This window comes from Sceloporus occidentalis, unplaced genomic scaffold (assembly GCF_023333645.1).
Source record: "Sceloporus occidentalis isolate IW3139 unplaced genomic scaffold, rSceOcc1.0.p SCAF_3, whole genome shotgun sequence".
Classification (NCBI taxonomy): domain Eukaryota; kingdom Metazoa; phylum Chordata; class Lepidosauria; order Squamata; family Phrynosomatidae; genus Sceloporus; species Sceloporus occidentalis.
This window is the reverse complement of record NW_028316983.1, coordinates 12,967,883-12,988,158: the sequence shown is the minus strand read 5'-3', so window position 1 is coordinate 12,988,158 and position 20,276 is coordinate 12,967,883. Positions and strand designations below refer to the sequence as shown.

Genomic DNA, 20,276 nt, shown 5'->3' with positions numbered 1-20,276 from the left:
CAGACTGGGACTGTAAAATAGGAGCTGTTCCTGGTAAATAAAAACAGTGGGTGCATAAGCCCCAAAGGCAAATTTTTACAAGAGATACATTTTTCTTCATTCTGCTTTGCTTAAATCTTATTGCTTTGCTTAAATCTGGCCAATCTATTCAGCAAAAGCAAGCTGTGAAACCAGTGAAATGGTCATCAGTGGGGTGGGTTTATATATTGAATTGTGGGTTCTCTATGGACAAGGGGACAGTAGATGAGGTTCTTTATAGTGAATTGCATCAGTTTTTAAAAACTGCCAAGATTCCACATTGGGCTTGCATAACTTCAATCTCCACACAATGAATTATGCATGAATTGCCTTATGCATCTTTTTTATTTAAGAATGTGGGCAACAAGTTAATTTTTACAGAGAAGTGCATAGCTAAGTGAACTGAAATCAATACTTTCATTTTGTATTACAGTATATAGAGCACGAGCTCATTAATATCCACTTCCTGATTATCAGTTTGTATATCATGGATTTCAACTGTCCCTTATTTTGTTCTGAAAATCCTAATGTAGTCAAAAAGCTTCTTTCATCCAGGAGTGGGAGATGTAGCTTTCATTTGGACCACTGGCCCTACTGGCTGAGGGATTCTGGGGATTATGCTCCTCCCCCAAAGGAGATTACCGCACTGCGTTCTGAAAACGTTCCGTGTCGTAACGTGATGAGAACGTTTCTGGAACGGATATTACCGCATTAGCAAACTAGAACGTGATCAGAACGTGATGAGAACGCATTTTACTGCACAGCGATTCCTTTTTCTTGAAACCGTTCCCAGAACATATTCCACCGAGGTCCATTCAAGCCAAGAGAAATCCATTCTCTCATTCCTCCGTCTCCTGATTGGCTGAAAGAATGACAGGCAGGGAGGCAGGCAGGCGAGCGACTGCAGTGAGGGAAGGTGTGTGTGAGAGAGAGGGGGGAAAGAAGGAGGGAGGGAAGAAGGAGGAGCTCCATGCAGGTCTCTTCAAGCCGAAGGAAAGCAAGTTGCCAGGGAGGGACTGGGCCTAGGGCAGAGCCCCGGCAGCCATAGCAGCTCTTTAAACTAGTTAGAAAAGAAGAGTTCTCTGCTGTCATCCCAATTCCCCTTTTGGGCAGCTTGTCACCCTTATGCCTCCTGTGTGTGTGCACATGTAATGTGTGCCTTCATAGAATCATAGAATCATAGAGTTGGAAGAGACCACAAGGGCCATCCAGTCCAACCCCCTGCCATGCAGGAAATCACAATCAAAGCATCCCCGACAGATGGCCATCCAGCCTCCGTTTGAAGACCTCCAAAGAAGGAGACTCCACTACATTCCGAGGGAGTTTGTTCCACTGTCAAACAGCCCTTACTGTCAGGAAGTTCCTCCTAATGTTGAGCTGGAATCTCTTTTCCTGTAGTTTGTATCCATTGCTCTGGGTCCTAGTCTCTGGAGCAGCAGAAAACAAGCTTGCTCCCTCCTCAATATGACATCCCTTCAAATATTTAAACAGGGCTATCATATCACCTCTTAATCATCTCTTCTCCAGGCTAAACATCCCCAGCTCCCTAAGTGGTTCCTCGTAGGGCATGGTTTCCAGACCTTTCACCATTTTAGTCGCCCTCCTTTGGACACGCTCCAGTTTCTCAATGTCCTTTTTGAATTGTGGTGCCCAGAACTGGACACAATATTCCAGGTGGGGCCTGTGAGCTTCCCTCCCCGCTTTAATTCTTGTCTGGCTCTTTGCAATGGAATTCTGGGAGTTGTTTGCTTGCTTTTGTGTGGTGCTCCAAACAGAGGAGCTTTTGTGGGTTCCTTCCCGGAGGGAAGGAGGAGAAGGTCCTGGGCATCCCTGCCATCCCTGCCTCCTGCAGGCTGCCAGCACAGGAGCCCCGCTGGACATGACACCAGAGGCCCCCCCCCCCCCGCAGAAGCAGCCAGACTCTCTCCCTCTTGCTCTCTGCCCTGGCCCCCTGTTTCCCTCTCTCTTTCTCTTTCGCTCCTTTCCTCTTCTCTCCCTTGTCCCAACTTTCCTCCCTTCCCTCCCTCCTTCTTTCCCCCCCTCACACACACACACACCTTCCCTCACTGCAGTCGCTCACCTGCCTGCTTCCCTGCCTGTCATTCTTTCAGCCAATCAGGAGATGGAGGAATGAGAGAACGGATTTGAGAACGGATAAGAATACCGCACAGACCTCTGTTGGAACGTTCTCATCACGTTACAGCTCACTGGGAACACATTCAATCCGTCCCCTCCTGGAACACATGTAGAACACATTTAGAACGTTCTGAGAACCCGATTGGAACACAGACGTGCGGTATTCTTAAATGTGTTCCGTTCTCATCACGTTCTGAGAACGTTCTCAGAACGCAGTGCGGTAATCTCCAAAGTTTCTTTCCTAAACTCTCAGAAACAATGTGAATGGACCATGTCCTCTCAACCGGTGGTGCACATTAGTAAAAAAGCAAGTTTTTACAAAACAGGAATTATTAACCATTGTTGTCTCTCCATTTCCCTCTGTGTACCCATTATTGCAACGCTTAAACGCTTTAATGGATTCAAAAAATCAAGTCTGAACTCTCCTGATAAACTAAGATGAGTAAAGTGAGACTCCCATACGTTGGACATACCAAGAGGAGACATGATTTCCCTGAAAAGGCAATAATACTTGGTAAGGTAGGAAAAGAGGAAGACTGCATTCCAGATGGATGGACTCAGCCAAGAAAACTCTAAATATGCAAGATCTGAGTGGGGGTTTTATTGGTAGGGCTATGGAGGTCTGTTGTTTGTAGGGTCACCAGAAGTTGAAGTCAACTTGATAGCAGTTAACAATTACATCAACTAGTGGCTAGTTAGTTTTATTTTTCTTGAACACACTGCAAGGAGCAACAGCATGATCTGAGAAGGAGGACAGGCATAACTTTGTGCAAGAGAAGTGCTATCTTTAGCTTTACACACCCACTCCCTAATCTACTGATAATGTAAGGGACGAGAAAAAAGCAGATTCATTTAAGAAACTTAATCACATTTATTGGGTATATTAACACTTCTAAAACTGGGGTTTAGAACTAATCAACAAAACCAATCAACAAAAAACAAAGGGCCACACTTCCCTTGGTCAACTCCTCAAATGCAGAAGAATCTTAGTCATGGGCCACAGCCAATTAAGCTGAAGCTGACTTCATTTGTTTACAGTCTTTGTGATACAGAAGTTAGGAACCCTTCAGAAATATATTAATGTCGTTGTGTCACTCCTTGACTACTCCTATGTCTTCGTTATGCATCAGACCTCTATTTCATAATTAAAAGTAAAATACTGTTTTAAAAGGGAGAAAGCGGATGCCTAATCTGCCTTTGGAAGATTACAGTCTAAACGTAATCTTCCAAACAATATAATCTCTTGGTTAGCTGCTAGACCATGGAAATGGTAATGGAGGTGTTTGGAATCAAGAAGATATTTGTATGTGCAGGAAAACATTCCTTATACTCTCTTTCTCTCTCTCTTTCTCTCTCCAAGTGGTCTGTTAATTTATGGCAAGCCCATGAATTTCACAGGGTTCTCAGGTATGAAATACTCAGAGGTGGCTTTCTTCTAAAATATAGTCTCCAGCACTTGGCATTCCTTGGTTGGTTCCCATCTAATTCTAACCAGGCCTGGCCCTGCTTAGCTTCCAAGATCAAATAGAATCTGGTGCCTTCAGGAGATTTAGGTCCCTATATGAGAACTAACAGAGGATTTTTTCCTGATGCAAATACAGCTCCAAAAGAGGCATTTGTCTCAAGACTATTAGACTATAAGAACTCCACATGCAGAGATTTACACTATGCAATGCTGCTATACAATCTGGCCATTATGTGGTAGCGAAACACTGAAAATAACCCATTTCATAAAGTAATGTTTTTCAGGCCCACTCATGGTGCATTTTGTGAGTCTAACACTGAGAGAAGGAAAAAGTACAAATACAATAAATGCTAAAAAATAAAAAATAAAAATCACATGCAAAACAGGCAGTTGACCAGATAATAGATCTTTCACTGATGAATAGCTCTCGTTTTCAATATATGGTTTTACATATCTCTGCTCATCTCCTGGGGAGATAATTGAATTTGTAACATATGTACAGTAATCCGTCTTAAATATCATAGTCGCAATTTTAAATCCTCCATTATCTTTGTCTGTTCCATGGATTCTGAGGGTTCCAATTAAAAAGAAAATGTTCACCCATGTCCTTCCCCATTTTCCTTCTCGTTTTCTTACATTTTAGTATTACAGTGCATTAATAATGTATTCTCTACCATTGAAAGTGTTTTTCTTTACCAAAAAAATATAGCTGCTTGTAGAAAATCTGTGAACTTTCTCCTCCCTTCAGTATTATCTGGGTATATTATCCTGGGGAAGAAAAGGTTAAGAGGTGACATAATAGCCATGTTAAACTAATTGAAAGAATGCCATATTGAGAATAGAGCAAGCTTGTCTTTGGCTGCTCCAGAGGCTAGCAATGGATCCAATCCACAGGAAAAAAATTCCTGTGTGGAATCTAACTGCAGGTCAGTGTCGCTGGGTCTTGTGTACTTTTACAGCTGCTAAAGGACTTATACTCCACAACTGGGAATACATTCACCTTCTCTTGTTCAATGGTCAGGCAATCTTACTGCTTTAGCTACTTTGTTTTTGTTGTTGTTGCTGTGTGCCTCCACACTTTTTTTTACTTTGAGTAACCCTAAGGAGAAACCCTTTATAGGGGTTTTTGGGGGCAAGTTTCTGTGTGATACTCCTGTGCCTACCTCTATCTTGGCTCTGGCTCCATTTCTAATTGGGAAGGCATGCATTGCTGGGTCTCCATATTACTATCTAGCAGTCTGCAACATTGACTGGCGCTTGGAAGAGTTTGCTTTTGGGGATGACATTTCCTAGAATGCCACAGTCAGATTGACTGTATTGCCTGGCGGATTTGGAGAATCATAGTCCAAACCAGGAATTTTCCCAAGGTCTGACTTCAACTATAATGGCTTTGTTTTCTGTTCTTCCTAGGATTTATCATCCTGCTTTATCTTGTGATTAATTTCAGGCCCTGCTGTGATGTTATATCCACTTCTCTCTTTGCTTTCCTGTAAATCTCCTTCCCACGTTAGAGCCTACTGTTAGGATGTGAAGTTCTCTCAGTCTTAATTTTGTTGCATTCTCCCAAATCCTACTTAATTCTGATCCACCCCTTGGTCCTCGGTTCATTTTGTTTTTCATTCTCATGTGTGAAATTATGTCTCATTGCACGTTTTTTAAAAAGCATATCCATTTTTGGATACTTTTTAAGTGCACACATTTTCTATGCATTTTCTCCATTGGCTGAAGTGTGTTTCTGTAAATTTTCCAATTGAATACATTCCTAGCTGTCCATGTTTTAAGCATGTACATAAACATGGGTTTACATCTTAAAAATTCACCATGAGCCTCACAAGTGTGTGGATTCTAGAGGTAAGGTGGAGTTCATCCTGCCACACATCTGAAGAGGCGTGAATACTTTCACTGAAAATTTTATACCCAATGAAATTATTTTACATCCCTACATTGTGCTCCAAAACTTCTTATCCTAGGTTTGCATTGATTCCTATATTGTCAGTAGATTTGCTTCTAGCGTGATAGACAGCTTCAGCAGATCTGGAGCAAGAATTAAAGCAGAAATGGGAAATTTAGTAGGTCTGGGAGCCAATTTTGTGTCCCTGAGAGGCTCTGGAGTTGCATGGATTCAGCAAATCATCATAATTATCATTATTATCACCACCACCACTATCACTCCCTCCTCCTCTCCTTCCCACCCTTGTACTGTGTGATAAAGCAAATAAAATAGGATAGAAAGTGAAGTGAAGAAATACGCATCAGAGAAACATGATCTGCCTGTTGCATAGTTGGAACTCACCGCTCTTGTCACAGAGAGGAATCTGTCGTAGCTAATCAGCACAATGTTGAAGACAGAAGTGGTGCACAGCAGATAATCAACCACCAGCCAGAGCTTGCAAAAGCTTCTTCCAAAGGTCCATCTCCCAGTCAGTACATAGGGTACATATAATGGAATACAAAAGGCACCTGCAATGAGAGAACTTGATTTATGTCTTCAAGTGTTTCTCTTCTGCACTCTGGCAGCATAAAAAGGCACAGACTGAGTACTGCTCTGCATATTTGCCTTATCCAAGACAATGAGGACTGGGTGCCTTCTGCCAATTATCTTTCAAAGTCTTAGCTCTTGCATGAATTGTTAGGAGGTTACTATTGTCAAAGGGAAATGGCATACCCTCCATTTGTCCTAATTTGGCAGGGGCCACCCCAGAAGTCATCTCACATTTCTTTAGCTGCTTTTAAAATGTTCCAGTTTCTCTCTCCTCCTCCCATTTCCCCCTTTCATCCTCAGTTGACTTCATTTGGTGCAAACTGACTTTAAAAAAGTAGTTTGCACTGACCAAGCAGAAGGAGAGGAGACAACATAGGCAAAAGCAAATTATTGTAATCTTTCCAAGCTTCTCTGTTCTTCCTTATTAATAACCTTTTCCAACTTGACCACACACCTTCTGGAATCTGCCACATATATCCCAATTTTTCACTTGCAGAATGTTGGAAGGTATGAAATGGATTAGTCACAGGATGCTGATCATTTCTGAAACTGCTGTTAGCAAAGCGTAACTTAATTTGCATGGGAAAAATACCAGATAAGGAAAATTTTCTATGAGGAAGGTGACAGGGGATCTGTAGGTGCTATGAGGGAAAGGTGGCCGAGAATCAGCGATGGGGGAATAACTTCATAGAGAGTGGCAAAAATATGACAGAATGCATATTCTAAACCCTGAATGCAACTGTTGAGTGACTTGGTCACAGGGACTACGATGACCAACACAGATAAAAAGAAGATGACAACAAAAATGGAAAAATGAGAGACCTCTTCCACAAGATCTAAGAAATCAAAAGAAAGTTTTAACCAAGAGTGGGGATGCTATATGACCAGCAAAAGAACATATTGCATAACTACAAGTAATACAAGTAAAAAGACAATGGAAACAGCACACTGAAGAATTATATAAAAGAGATGAAAAGATGACAGGTTCATTCAAGGAAGAACCACTTGAAGATGAACCTACAATTTTAGAAAGTAAAGTGGAGCCTGCACTCAGAGCATGTGAAAGAAATAAACCACCAGGAACAGATAGCATACCAATAGAGATGCTCCATGCTACAGAGACAGAATCCATTCTAGTTCTAACTAAATTCTGCCAGCAAATATGGAAAACAAAATAATGACCCAGAGATTGGAAATGTTCAATATACATTCCAGTTTCCAAGAAAGAGGGCACAAAGGATTGTGGTAACCACAGGACCATTGCATTACTTTCCCATGCAAGCAAGGTGAAGTCAAAATTCTACAACAAAGACTTCTACCATATGTGGAGCAAGAAATGTCAGATATCCAAGCTGGGTTCAGGAAAGGAAAAAGCACTAGGGATTATACTGGATATATTGGATAATGGATCACACCAAAGAATTTCAGAAGAAAATCACCCTGTGCTTTATAACAAAGCCTTTACTTGTGTATATCAGAGATTCTGAGAGTCCGATCTTACAGACATATTGCACTTCGGCTCCCAAAACCCCTGACTGTTGGCCAAACTGGCTGGGGTTTCTAAGAGCTGAAGTACAAAATCCGTGGCAGACCAAAGTTTAGGAATCACTGGTGTAGATCATGAAAAACTATGGATGTGCCACAACCTTTGATTGTCCTGATGCCCAACCTACACCCAGGACAGGTGGCTACCATCAGGGCAGACTCTGAATAGTTTCCAATTGGTAAGGGGGTCTGAGAGAGCGGCAGGCCCCTCTAGAAGATTTTAGCACTCAGATTGCCGCATAAAGGGAGACACAGTATTTAAAATAACCTGGACCCAAGCCATATAGACTTTACAGATCATCACCAGCACTTTAAATTGTGCCTGGAAACACATCAGCAGCCAGTGGAGCTATTGCAACAAGGGAGTTGAGTGCTCCCTGTAATCAGCCCCTGTTAGCAATTTGGCTGCAACTCTTTGGGGCAAGTTAAGTTTCTGAGCCTTTTGAAAAGGCCAGCTCCACAGAGAGCACATTACAGAAATCCAATAGGATGTAGCAAGGGCATGCATTATCCTGACCAAATCAGACTTGTCCAGGAACAGCTGAAGTTGGAAAACTAGCTTTAATGGTATAAATGCACTCCTGGTCATGTTTGAATCCTTGTCAGATCATTGGTACATCTGGCTCAACATGATTGTAAGGCCATATTTTCAGACAAAATTCTTTTCCAAGCTAGGAACTGAATTTGAGAACTTCTGAATGCAAAGCTTCTGCTTGACCACAAAGCTACGGCCCTTTCCAAAATGTACCAGTGCCCTGAGAATGAGCTAAGATGGTGGGCAGGTGTGTTCACCCCTAATTGACATTTAATATCAATTTAATATCAAAAAGGGATGTTTTAGGCAGGGAGCTGAGAGGAAACTAGCCATACTATAGATCCTGCTGGCTCAGCATGGGGAAAGTTCAAGGGAACTTAGCCTGGATAGATAAATTAAGACCGGAATTTGCCTAATCTCTTCCCATAATGAGTATAATGGTGGGTGATAGACCAGGTATGTGCCAGAAAGCTGGGAATCAAAGGGCACTTTCCTCTGGGGATGACACCTCTTTTATAAGACATTGGCATTGATGCCCTTCTACAAGTCTCTGGCCATTCCTCCTCCTGGAAAATCCACTCAAACTCCTGAGAAACTGTCTCAGGACACATTTCATCCTATAAATATGCCTACTTGGGCAATTCCAGTTTGGCCCAGTTGGAATCAGGCAGAAGCTGTTGGATTCAAGCTTGACCCCTCAGTATTACTGGCTGTGCCACAAAGCAGAGTACTGAGTCACATTTGACTTACAGTGTGCGACCAAATCAGAGTCCCGCTTCAGGAACCAGTAAAATGTCTCCCACTGCAATCCTTTAAGTTGCTGTCTGCTACCACTGTCTGCAGTGGCTCAAGTGGTTAAGACGCTGACTCTGTTGACTGCAAGATTGGCAGGTTGGCAGTTTGAGGCCCGGGTGCTGCATGATGTGTGAGCTCCTGTCACTAGTCCCAGCTTCTGCCATCCTAGCAGTTTGAAAGCATGCAAATGAAAGTAGATAAATAGATGCCACTCCTCAGTGGGAAGGTAACAGCATTCGGTGGAGTCATGCTGTCCACATGACCACCAGAGCAGTATCCATAGACAACGCTGGCTCTTTGGCTTAGAAATGGAGATGAGCATTGTCCACTACAGTTGGTTATGACTAGACATTCATGTCAAGGAACTACCTTTACCTTTACCATCTTTTTTATCTTAGTTCTTGTGTGTGAGAGAGTGTGAGTGTTTTGCATATGTGTTAATTCCCCTTTTAATCAATAAACTAAACTAATTTGGAACCTGCCACTGGAGTTCTTGGGTTTAGTACATTGATTTGTGTCCTGACTTTAGAGTTGCCCGAAGCCCTCTCACTGCTTCCAAATCAATTCCCCCATTGAATACAATTGTGGGTGCCCTTCTGGGACCCTTGCATTTTGGGTAACAGGTGTGTCACTATTAAAAATACATTTGGCCCCCTTCCATTTGGAAATAACATTTGCTTGGGTTTTTGTTTTGTTTTTCTGCAAAATTGTGCACAGCACTGTTCAAAATTTTCCATTGTTTTTCACCAAGACAAGCCCTTCCCACCCACGCTTCTTGGCATGGCCACAGAAACGTTAGAGAAATAACACTTAATCAAAAAGCTCATTGAAATAAAAAGGATAACAGAGCCAGCTGCAAATGACTCCTATACACCACCCATATATAATACTGACGCCACAATTTATAGCCTAAAACATAATTAATTGTAAAAACCAAAGGAAACTCTCATTCACATGCACTGATTGTAAATCAATACAAAATCGCCAGAGCAACTGAACTGTAGCTGAGTAAACGAGGAACATTCAGTTTCACAATTATGGAAAAATCAATATAATCAGTCAATCATGTTCTGATCTTAATAGTACACAGCAAGCATAGCCTGTTTCACTGAGAAATTGTCCCTTTTCCTTTTCTATAATAGAGTCAGAGAGGGTTGTATTGGCCCTCCCCCATCTTTTAACATGAAGTCTGTCGTTTATATTTTTGAATGTTAATGAATTTCATCTCTCCAAATGATAGCAAAGGATAAGTGATTTCTTGCTAATTCCAGATAAGATGGCACAGATTCTGCAGATTTCAATAGGAATTAAGCCATAATTGTTTATTGCTAACAAATCCAGCTGTAAAGTAAACCTAGGATTATGGATTCCAATAATGTTAGTTGTTAAAGAAGCTTTGCTGGTGGTTACCCAAACAGACCACAGAACAAGGGGTAGGACTCATACCTCTCACCCCCAAACTAGACAGGAAAGCTAAGCTCCCCCTTAAATGACTGGGCAAATTAAACTGAAAGACACCTAGCTGAGCTGCCATTGTTGTTGTTTTATTGTTGCTGTTGCTGCTGTTGCTGCTCTGAGCATTCAACTTATTTCTGATTTATTGTGACCCTAAGACAACCTTTTCATGGCATTTTATAGGCAGACTTTGTTCAGAGGAAGTTTGTCTTTCTTGGAGGCTGAGACAGTGTGATTTGCTTAGGGTCACTCAGTAGGCTTCTATGGCTGAGCGGAAAGTCAAACCCTTGTCTCCCAATGCCCTAGTCATAAGAGATTATCACACACAGCTTTGAAACTGAATTATTGATGTAAAATAGTGCCTTTGGCTATACTTTTCACACAATGTTGCCTCCATCCCATAGCTGATGTGTCTCCTAAGTGTAGTTTTTGTTGTTATTGTGTGCCTTCAAGTTGTTTCTGGCTTACAGTATCTTTAAGGTGAACCTATCATGGGTTTTTTTCTGGCAAGTTTCTTCAGAGGGGGTTTGCCATTGCCATCCTCTGAGGCTGAGAGAGTGTGATTGGCCAGTGGGCCACCCACTGAGTTTACATGGCTCAGCTGAGATTTGAATCCTGGTCTCCAGAGTCATAGTTCAACGCTCAAACCACTATAATATGCTAGTTCCTCAAGTGTGGTTAGGGAGCCCTTTTTATTGACAGGGGAAACCCATCAATAAGTTTCTAATCAAGCATAAATTCCATTAGTCCTCATATGTGAAACATCACTGCTATAGCAGTTGCAATATGGGTAGTTTTGTCTGTTTCTTTTCTTTTCCTAACTTAAATTGTATTGCAGTAACTCCAGAAGTGCATTAAAAAGTTAAAAAAATAGAATAAAACCTGAAAGGGATACTGAATAGGTCATATGGCAGGGAGATGGGGCTAAGGCGGAATGCAGAAGAGAATGCGATGGCAGAATCTGCCCCATTTGCACAATTGATGAGACATGAGACAATGGCTTCTCACAAACCAATATATTTCCATTTTCTTTAACTAGTATGACTGCAGAGAGAACAGGGCTTGTGTGATATTGTGCCAACATTCGAACATTACACCACATTGGCTCTCAGGGAAGAGGTGTAAGAATCCTTACATGAAAGACTTGATATTCTATGTCTTCAAGTTGACTCTGAGTAGTAGTGACCTACCACAGGATTTTCTCAGCAAGATTTATTCACAGGAGGTTTGCCATTGCTTTCCGCTAAGGATGAGAAAGTGTGACTTGTCCTCCCAGAGTCCTAGTCCCACATTCAGCCATCACACCACACTGCCTTTCTTAGAGTCTCTGTAGGAATTATCAATAAGAAATGTACTAACTCAGTAAGCACATGCACATACATACATAATATTAAGACAACTACTGGAGTTCAGCCCTCCCATGAATAACAAAGGCTGCATGCCATCCATCCTATGCACACCTGCTCATAAACAAATGGGCAAGTTAAACTGCCAAGACACCTAGCTTAGCCACTGTTGTTGTTGTTTCTATGAGCCTTCAATTTATTCGGGAATGCTTTAGTAATGTATTCTGGCATGGCAGGGGTCAAACTAGATGTCCCTAAACTCTTCTAGAACACGGGCTCATAGCCTAAAAAACCCACAAAAAACTATGGATGCTGGTCATGAAAGCCTTCGACTTCCCAGTTCCCAGAATCTTTGACCATTGGTCAAACTGCCTGGGGTTTCTGGAAGTGTCAGCGCAAACACCTGGAGCATCAGCATTACAGAATGACTGGTGTAAAGCAATCTCCTCTGTTTTGGGTGTGTGGGACTAGAGATCCTACCTGCAGTTTATCCTCCTTTTCAACATGCAGCGTATATGATTCACAAAGGGTGAAAAAGATGAGTTTACTGATTGTGAGGTGTTGTCATGAATTAGTGGGTAATATGGTGAGCTTAGATGGAGATAATTTACCATCGCGGCCCCGACCCTCTGGAACACGCTGCCCATAGAGCTCCGCTCGGCCACCTCCCTGGCCCAGTTCAGGAAGGAACTAAAAACCTTCCTGTTCAAGTCAGCATTCCCCAATATAAGTCCTAGTTAGTCTCCCCCCCTCTGACAGCAGTGGCAAGCTGGCCAGAATGTATTTTAATTGTAGATGTTAATGTATTTTATTGTGTTTTGTGTATCTGTTTATTATGCTGTACACCGCCCTGATTGTAAGAAGGGCGGTATAAAAATGAAACTTTTATTTATTTATTTATTATAATGGAAGCTGAATCCCGAAGCGGTTGGAAGGCTACCTCTCGGACTGCTTTTGTGGTGGATCTTTGTATTGTCAGAGGGTGAATTAGATGGCCCTTAAGGTTCCTTTCCACTCTATGATTCAGTGGCCCACTACGTAGATTGGCATAGTTACACTGACATAGTAAGCCAGTAAGATTGCAGGCAATGAAAGCAACTTTATAGTTTCCCTCACCCCCCCCCCCCCACCAAACGGACAGGTGGTATATGCAGATCATTCATATTTCTAATTAAATCAGAGCAGCAGCCTCAGGAATTAGTCTATACACACCAATCAATATGCAGGCAGATTAGTGTCTCCATCCATTACAGTTTTTGAGACACAGGTACAGCGCTGCCATAATAGCAAATTCGGGGAACGCATGGCTGAGGTTGCTGTTAATTACCTTCTCAAGAAATGACAGATCTTCTAAATGTACCCCTGGAGAGCTCATAATAAGAAAAACTGTCTTCCTCTTAAGCAGAGAAGTATATCAGAAAGGGATAAAGGATCAGCAAATGCTCAAGGGCTTTGATTTTATGCAAGTAACATTGTTTCCAAAAAGATCTGCAGAATACAAGACTCATTGTTAAGTGAATCCTAAATGATGGTTAAGAGCTCCATTCCAACAGAGCCTTCCTTCCTTCCTTCCTTGAACCTGGATCACCCTCAGACTGCCTTCAATTCACTATTCTATTTTTATCAGTGCTCAGGCACCAGAACTTGGAAATGTCGTGTTTTTGGATAACAGCATTCAGAATCCTCCAGGCAGCATGGCTAGGATTCATGGAATTGTCAGAATCTGCAGTCTGTATTCCAAAAAGTAAATTTTCTAAGTTCTACTAGCCATATGCTTCCAGAAAGCCCACAAGCCATGATGAAAACGATATCTAAGTTGAATCCGCTGATAGAGTAGCACATTTGGGAATTAGTTGCTCAGAAAGATCTTGCCTTGATGTTAATTTAAAAGACATTGAAAATGGACATTTTATATATCCTGTACTGGAGAAATGCTAAACTGAGTGAAGAAGGCAGAGGACAAAGCAGGTGAATGAATTGTTAAACAAACCGCTAGAACCAAGTTATTAAGGGAATAACTAGCAAGTTGAATTGAGCCTGAAAGCTTTTATAACCTGTGCAGTGGTCAAAGAAATAATTGAAGATGCACTTGATGGAAGATGGGCTCCCACATTCTGTATCAGTGATAGCTTCACATCCATCTTCAAAGGAAGCTCCACATAGAGTGCACTACATTAAATAAATCTTTGAGGCTATTTAGGACCAGCTACTTCTAAATGAGTTCATCTCCACTGCCAGATGAATCACATTTCAGGATGCTGAAGGAACCTGTTGGCATTATTTGCCAAGCTGTCAGAAGATACAGCTGCTAAAGAAGCAAAGGTGGGCTTGGGATTTGTTATCTGCTTCACACACAATGGGTGGACTGTGTTTGGCATGATGAATCACATGTCTGGCAGGTCCTCTTGCAAAAAATGTCTGAAACTTGGAAAGAACTTGGAAAAAAATTACTTTTGGCAATCAAAATGTTATTTTTTTGGCCATGCTGTTTGAGGGATTCTGGAAACTGCAGTCAAAATGTAACTTACCTTGTGCCCTGGACTTGAGGGCAGATGATACACTACTGCAACTAAAGCCAAGCATCTCTGCCACCACTTTCCCATGTGTGATGATACTAGTGAGAACTGAGGGAAATTCACACTACATTGATAGCACTATGATTCCATTTTATCTGTCTTGGTTGCCTTCTAGAACAACTTCTCCCCAAACTTCAAGTCCTAGTGTTCTGTTGGATGGGACCATGGCAGTTAAAGTGGAATAATAGTGCTATAAATGTGTAATGTGAAAGGGCCTTCACATATGTAAAAGAGCTGGTGTGGTCTAAAATATTAGACCTTAGGCTTATCTACACTGTAGAAATGATACAGTTTGACACATTTTATATGCTGTAGCTCCCACCTATGGAATCCTGGGATTTGTAGTTTTATAAGGTCTTTAGCCTTTTCTGTCAAAGCATACTGGTGCCTCACAAAAGTATAATTTCCAGGATTTTTCAGGATACAGCTGTGGCAGTTAAAGTGCTGTCAAACTGCATTATTTCTACAGTGTAGATGCACCCTGAAACTTGGGAGATCCAGGTTCAAGTTCCCACTGAACCATACATTTCACAGGTTGAACTTGGTCCAGCTATTCTCACTCAGGCTGGCCTGATTCACAGGGACAATGTGAAGATTAAACAGGGAGGAGAAGAGTCATGTGAGCCAGCTTGCTTACTGGAATCAAGACAGAGATATAAATGTAACACTTACAGACAAAAAGGCTTCCCCTCTTCAGGCATCCACACTAATGTGTGGATAGTGTTTGCTTGTGGGAGAAAAGATATAGGTGTCACCAAGAGTGGCCCTAGAGATAAAGCTCCCAGCCTCCTTTGTCCTACATTTCCACCTTCATGTTTGCAAGAGATTTGGGGGGCATCTGCCTATTCTGAGCTGGAACTGGCTACAGTTTGAAATTACCCCAAGACTTCATATGGCACTGAAAATTGACACATATTGTTCCCATTAGATAAGCCTTGTTGATGCAAAATAATGCAGTAGACAGGTCTGCAGCAGAGGAAATCTTCACAGACCTTTAGCTGATGGGTTCCAGCATCACCTCTCAACAAATGGTAGAACTAAGCCCCTACAAAGGAAATTTTAGCCAGCCTGTGCCAGACCCAATATGCCTGATCCCTGTGGCTAAACAACAGGTGCCCTGACCTGGGGTGCACCCTGTCAGACCAAGGCAAATGGAAGATGGATTTCTGAGGGTTATATAGGGCAGAACCAAACAAAGGAAAATGAAGTGAGCAAGTGCAACCCATGTTCTGTCTTAGCTAGTTGTTAAAAGGCAAGTTTACTCCCTAAGTCTATAACTAGCCTTCAGCTGCCAGCTAAAGCAAAATGGTCTGGTATACTAAAGAAATAACCTTTTCAATGCACTGGACAGCTGTTAGCATTTGGCTATGATGCTGACAAGGCCATATCTACTACATGCCCTTCAGTCCTTTTAAGGAAAGGTACATGGCTAGCTCAGATTAATATGTGGATGGGAGATTGCCAATGAATACCAGATGCTGCAGTGTTACCCCAAGGTATAGCATCACTTCACACTCCTTCATATCTCTATCTCTATCTCTATCTCTATCTCTATCTCTATCTATCTATCTATCTATCTATCTATCTGCTATTAAAGGGATGTTTTAGGCAGGTAGCCATGCCATATATGGACTTCCATTACCATATGTGGAGATTTTACTGGCTCAGCATGGGGGAAGCCAGGGCACTTAGCCAGGATGGATAAATTAAGATTGGAATCTGCATAATACCATCACTGATAGGAGTGATGGTGGGTGATAAACCTTGGTCTTACACATGAACAGAAGTCCAAGAATGCCTTTCTCTGGAGTGAGACTCCTTTGTCCAGAGACATTCATGATTGTCCAGTCATTTACAGACTTCCCGTTCCATTCTTCCCTCCTGGAAACTTCACCTTAATCCCAAAATTGCCCCGGGATGTGTTTTGGCCTATACATACCAATTTGCTAACATCTCTTATACCACTAGTTCTTGTGTGTGATTGTGTGTTTTTCAGTGAAAGTTCATTTCCATTTTGCTGTTATAAATAAAACTACATCTGGACCTTGAATTCTGGAGTTCTGCTCCTCAGAACTGGTATACAGAGGCTTGACCCCTGCTTTTAGTTGCCCAAAGCCCCCTCAGCAGCTTTAAGTGAGTTAAAATTCCCTCTATTAAATAATGGTTTTGGGTGCTCTCTGGGACCTTGGCATTTTGAGTAACGGTAGGCTAAATTTCAGAAGAAAGATCTGGCAAAATCGCCTGTGAATATTTCTTGCCTAAGAGTACAAAATTCATAGGATCACTGTAAGTCGACAGGCAATTTGAAGAGAGAGAGAGAGAGAGAGAGAGAGAGAGAGAGAGTAGAAGGGCAGGATGCAACAGTCTATGGCTAAGCATCTTGTAGGGTATGGGTATACTGCTGACAAATGGTATAGGGATTTTCTTCCAATTGATGAGAAAGCTCAAAAACAGCAAGTGAAATGTCACAAATTAAAGTGTCTTATATGGAGTCAGACAAGCCTGAGAGATTCTAAGCTGGAAGAATTTACATACCCAGAAGCAGTGAGCTATAAGGCAGCCATGATGGTCTCCCTTCCCACCCTGTCACTCACCCGCTGTTCTCAACTGCCATAATTGACTGGGGCACAGCACCGCAAGTAAGGTAAAGAAGATGAATGATAGGGTAGGGAGGAAAGGAATTGTAGAAGTTGCAACAGCTGCTGCCACACTGAAAGATATAAAGGCATAAAAAATATGATTCGCTCCAGCTTTGCATCAGATCTCTGGTCCACTTATATCAATCTTGCCTATCCTTGTGCAGCAAGCCACAGGCTCCCATGGTCTCAGGCAAAGAATTTATCCAACCCTGCTGTTTCAGAACTTTCCCCCCTCTGTTCCAGAAACAGCATGGACTCAGATACTTTGCTTCTTGAGGCTGAACAGCAAAATATACCTTTCTATCCATCCAAGTCAATGCAAATACTGCTGAAAGCCAGCCATGTCATTTTGACAGGCGAAGAAAAAACAAACAAAAGAAACACCTCTCCTCATCATGGCTTGTGAAAGATGTACTAAATAAAGGGTGAGCGCCTACATTGCATTCATAACTATGGAAATGTCAGGAACTGCATCATTCAGCTTGCCTTCCATGGTGTGAAATGTAAAACTAGTAGGATATTTGCCTGCTAACTACTGGTATTAATCTGTTATACAGTACTGTGGTCAATGATCAGACATATAGCAGGATGTTTAGGGCCAGAAACTGTTGATCATACTCCTTTGTGACTACCGAAACTGACATGACTTGAGTCCGTCTCAATAAGATCCAGGGTCACTCTCTTGGAAACAATAGTAGAAAAAGAATCAAGGCAGAAAAGGGGGAAGAGGGAAAGTAAAGAATGGTCTGCTTTTGTAATAAATGACAAGACAGGCCACTCAAGATCTGAAATTGTATGTGTTTTAATTATGCTTTGCTAATACTTGCTGTTTAGTTCTGACAACCGTTTCTGGTGTGCATCTCTAGTTGCTGAATGAAGGTTTTCTGAGTTTTCCTTCTGAAGCCTGGATTTCTGAACTAAGGGGTTACCTGACTTGACAGTAAACAGAGTTAAAATGACTTAAGAAATCAACCCCAGGAACTGTGGCATGGGTGAGTGGGGTGCTCCAGTGTGACACGGCTGTCTCCCTCCCTCCTGCAGATAACAGTGTGATGAATCCCCTCCCATCCACAAGCTTTAGTGCAATGAGCAAAAGGCCAGGAGGGGGCTAGCTGCGTTATGGTGATACACTCCGATTGTCCGTGCCACCAACCTCTGTCACTTGGAGCGGCTCCCTCAAGTTTAAGGTGGGAGAGAAAGTGAGTATTAGGTGAGGATCAAAGCGGAATGGGAGGAATTGATAGGCAGAATGACAAAGAAGAAAGGTTAGAAGGAAAAGGATGGAAGAAATTGAGGAGAAGAAAAGGAGAGAAAGGGAAAGGTATGGATGGAGAAGAGAAGAAGGAAATAGCTGGCATGAAAAGGTGAGAATTAGAAGGAGAATACAGGAAAAGTATAGTAAAGAAGAGTAGAAGGGTGGAAGGAAATGGAGGGTAAGATGGACAAGGTATAAAAGTAGTAGATAAAATTATGTAACACCGCTATACGGTTAATAGTACAGTCTAAGTATGAAAGCATTTGTTGGGGTTTAGAAAAGTGTTGATTGTATTAGATTGTATGTAATTTTGGATAAAGATATTATAAAAAAAGTTTAAGGTGGGTTCTAGGGGTATTTTTTTATCATAGCAATAGTGCCACAGTCATGGACATAGAGCATATCTGAATATGGAACAATTAGGCTATGAATCTATAGGTACAATGCAGGATGCCAGGCCTAATAAATAACTAGCAATATTCTATCCTTTTATCATACTCAACATCTGTTGCCTAAAACAGCTGCTTCATCCTGCCTAATGGCAGTCCCTGGGGTTGAACCAGCCCTTCAAGGACTAAGAGTGTCTGTCGTAAATGTGAGTGCCTCCATTTATCAGAGCCTTCTTCCCAGATAAGAAATGGTGAAATATAGGAGGAGGTATAGTTACATTTTAATGAGGGTTTATATCACAGGTGATGAGATGGCAATTGTCTGAGATGTGCCACTGGGAAGAAGTGTGAACCTTCTGAAGGGAGCTTTTAAAAAGGCCTGAAAGCAATGTGAGGCTTTGGACTGTTTGCCATTGTCTCTGGCTCTGGCTTCGCAGATCATGAGGCGTTTCTAACCAGCAGCTCTGGAACTGGGAGATTGGTAGAGATAAATATAAATGGATGTCATATTTAGACTTGAGTCCTATCTCCAATATATTTCCTGTGTATGCAAATATTCCACACACACATCCAATCCATCCAAAATTCAAAACACTTTTGGTCCCTAGCTTTTGGATAAGGGATGCTCAACCTGTAGTAACCAGCACATTGCATTGTACTTGGAAACGAATTGGAAGCCAGCACAACTCACATAACAACACAACAAGGATAGACTCTTGCAGGGGAAGGAGGGAAGATGGTGGACAATTGTTCCCTGCAACCCCACCACTTTACACACCAGCATGTCAGTGATACAGCAGGGGTAATATCACATCACTTCTGGCCAACATTTTCACCTTGTGTTAGACTGAAAACCAGGAGGTCCTTAGGAGGCCGGAAAAGCAAAATAATTGTATTTTCAAGCAGCTTCCTGACATTTTGGTCCATTTGGTTCATAAGCTAGAAATTTGCCTCACATTGTTTTTTTTTTTTTTTAATGGGGTCATTCAGGAAGGTTGGGATGGATGTAAAAGTGGTATTCATGGGGCACATACAACTCGCACTTTCCCCCACATATGTGCTACTACAGTAATACATTGCACAAACCTAACACAGCCAACACTTTGGATGCTATTTTTCATCTGTTAAAGTTTCTGAACACTTTTCATGATCAAATCCCTTGTAGAGCACATTGCAATAATCTGATCTGGATGTAACCAACACATGCATATCCAAGTCTGCCTTCTTCTTTTAAAAAAGGGCATAGCTGGTGCCTTTTCCAAAATGGCGAAGGCACTCCTCTGACTGCAGCAGCTTCCCGAACATCCAACAGTAATGCCAGATGAAATAATGCCTGCAAATTACAGACCTGATCCTTCAAACAAAGTTCAAAACAAATCCAGCATAAGCTGCACATCTAGCATTGAAATGGCTTTCCTATCACCCAAGGGCAATTTTGTTTCAGCAGGATTAAACCTCAGTGCATTTGCCCACATTTACGATAAACAGAACAACAGAAAGCTTGAAAAATTGATGGCTGTGTCTGCAAAGGTCTATGATTATTAACCTTCCACATCTTAGAACACCACTTACATGGATGATATAGCAACATTCTTAAAAGTAATTCTCTGCCTTCCCAAATTATCTAGGTGTGACTGGAC

At 41.9% G+C, this 20,276-nt stretch overlaps 1 protein-coding gene across 1 annotated transcript in view; it reads right to left on the bottom strand.

Annotated features, from left to right (window-relative positions):
• The window catches only part of HRH3 (histamine receptor H3), a 33,809-nt gene that overhangs the window by 7,395 nt on the left and 6,138 nt on the right, over nucleotides 1–20,276 (bottom strand). The window contains exon 2 of the mRNA XM_089518474.1: nucleotides 5,913–6,079. Within this exon, the coding sequence (XP_089374600.1) occupies nucleotides 5,913–6,079 (167 nt within the window). The remainder of the gene's footprint in view (nucleotides 1–5,912; nucleotides 6,080–20,276) is intronic.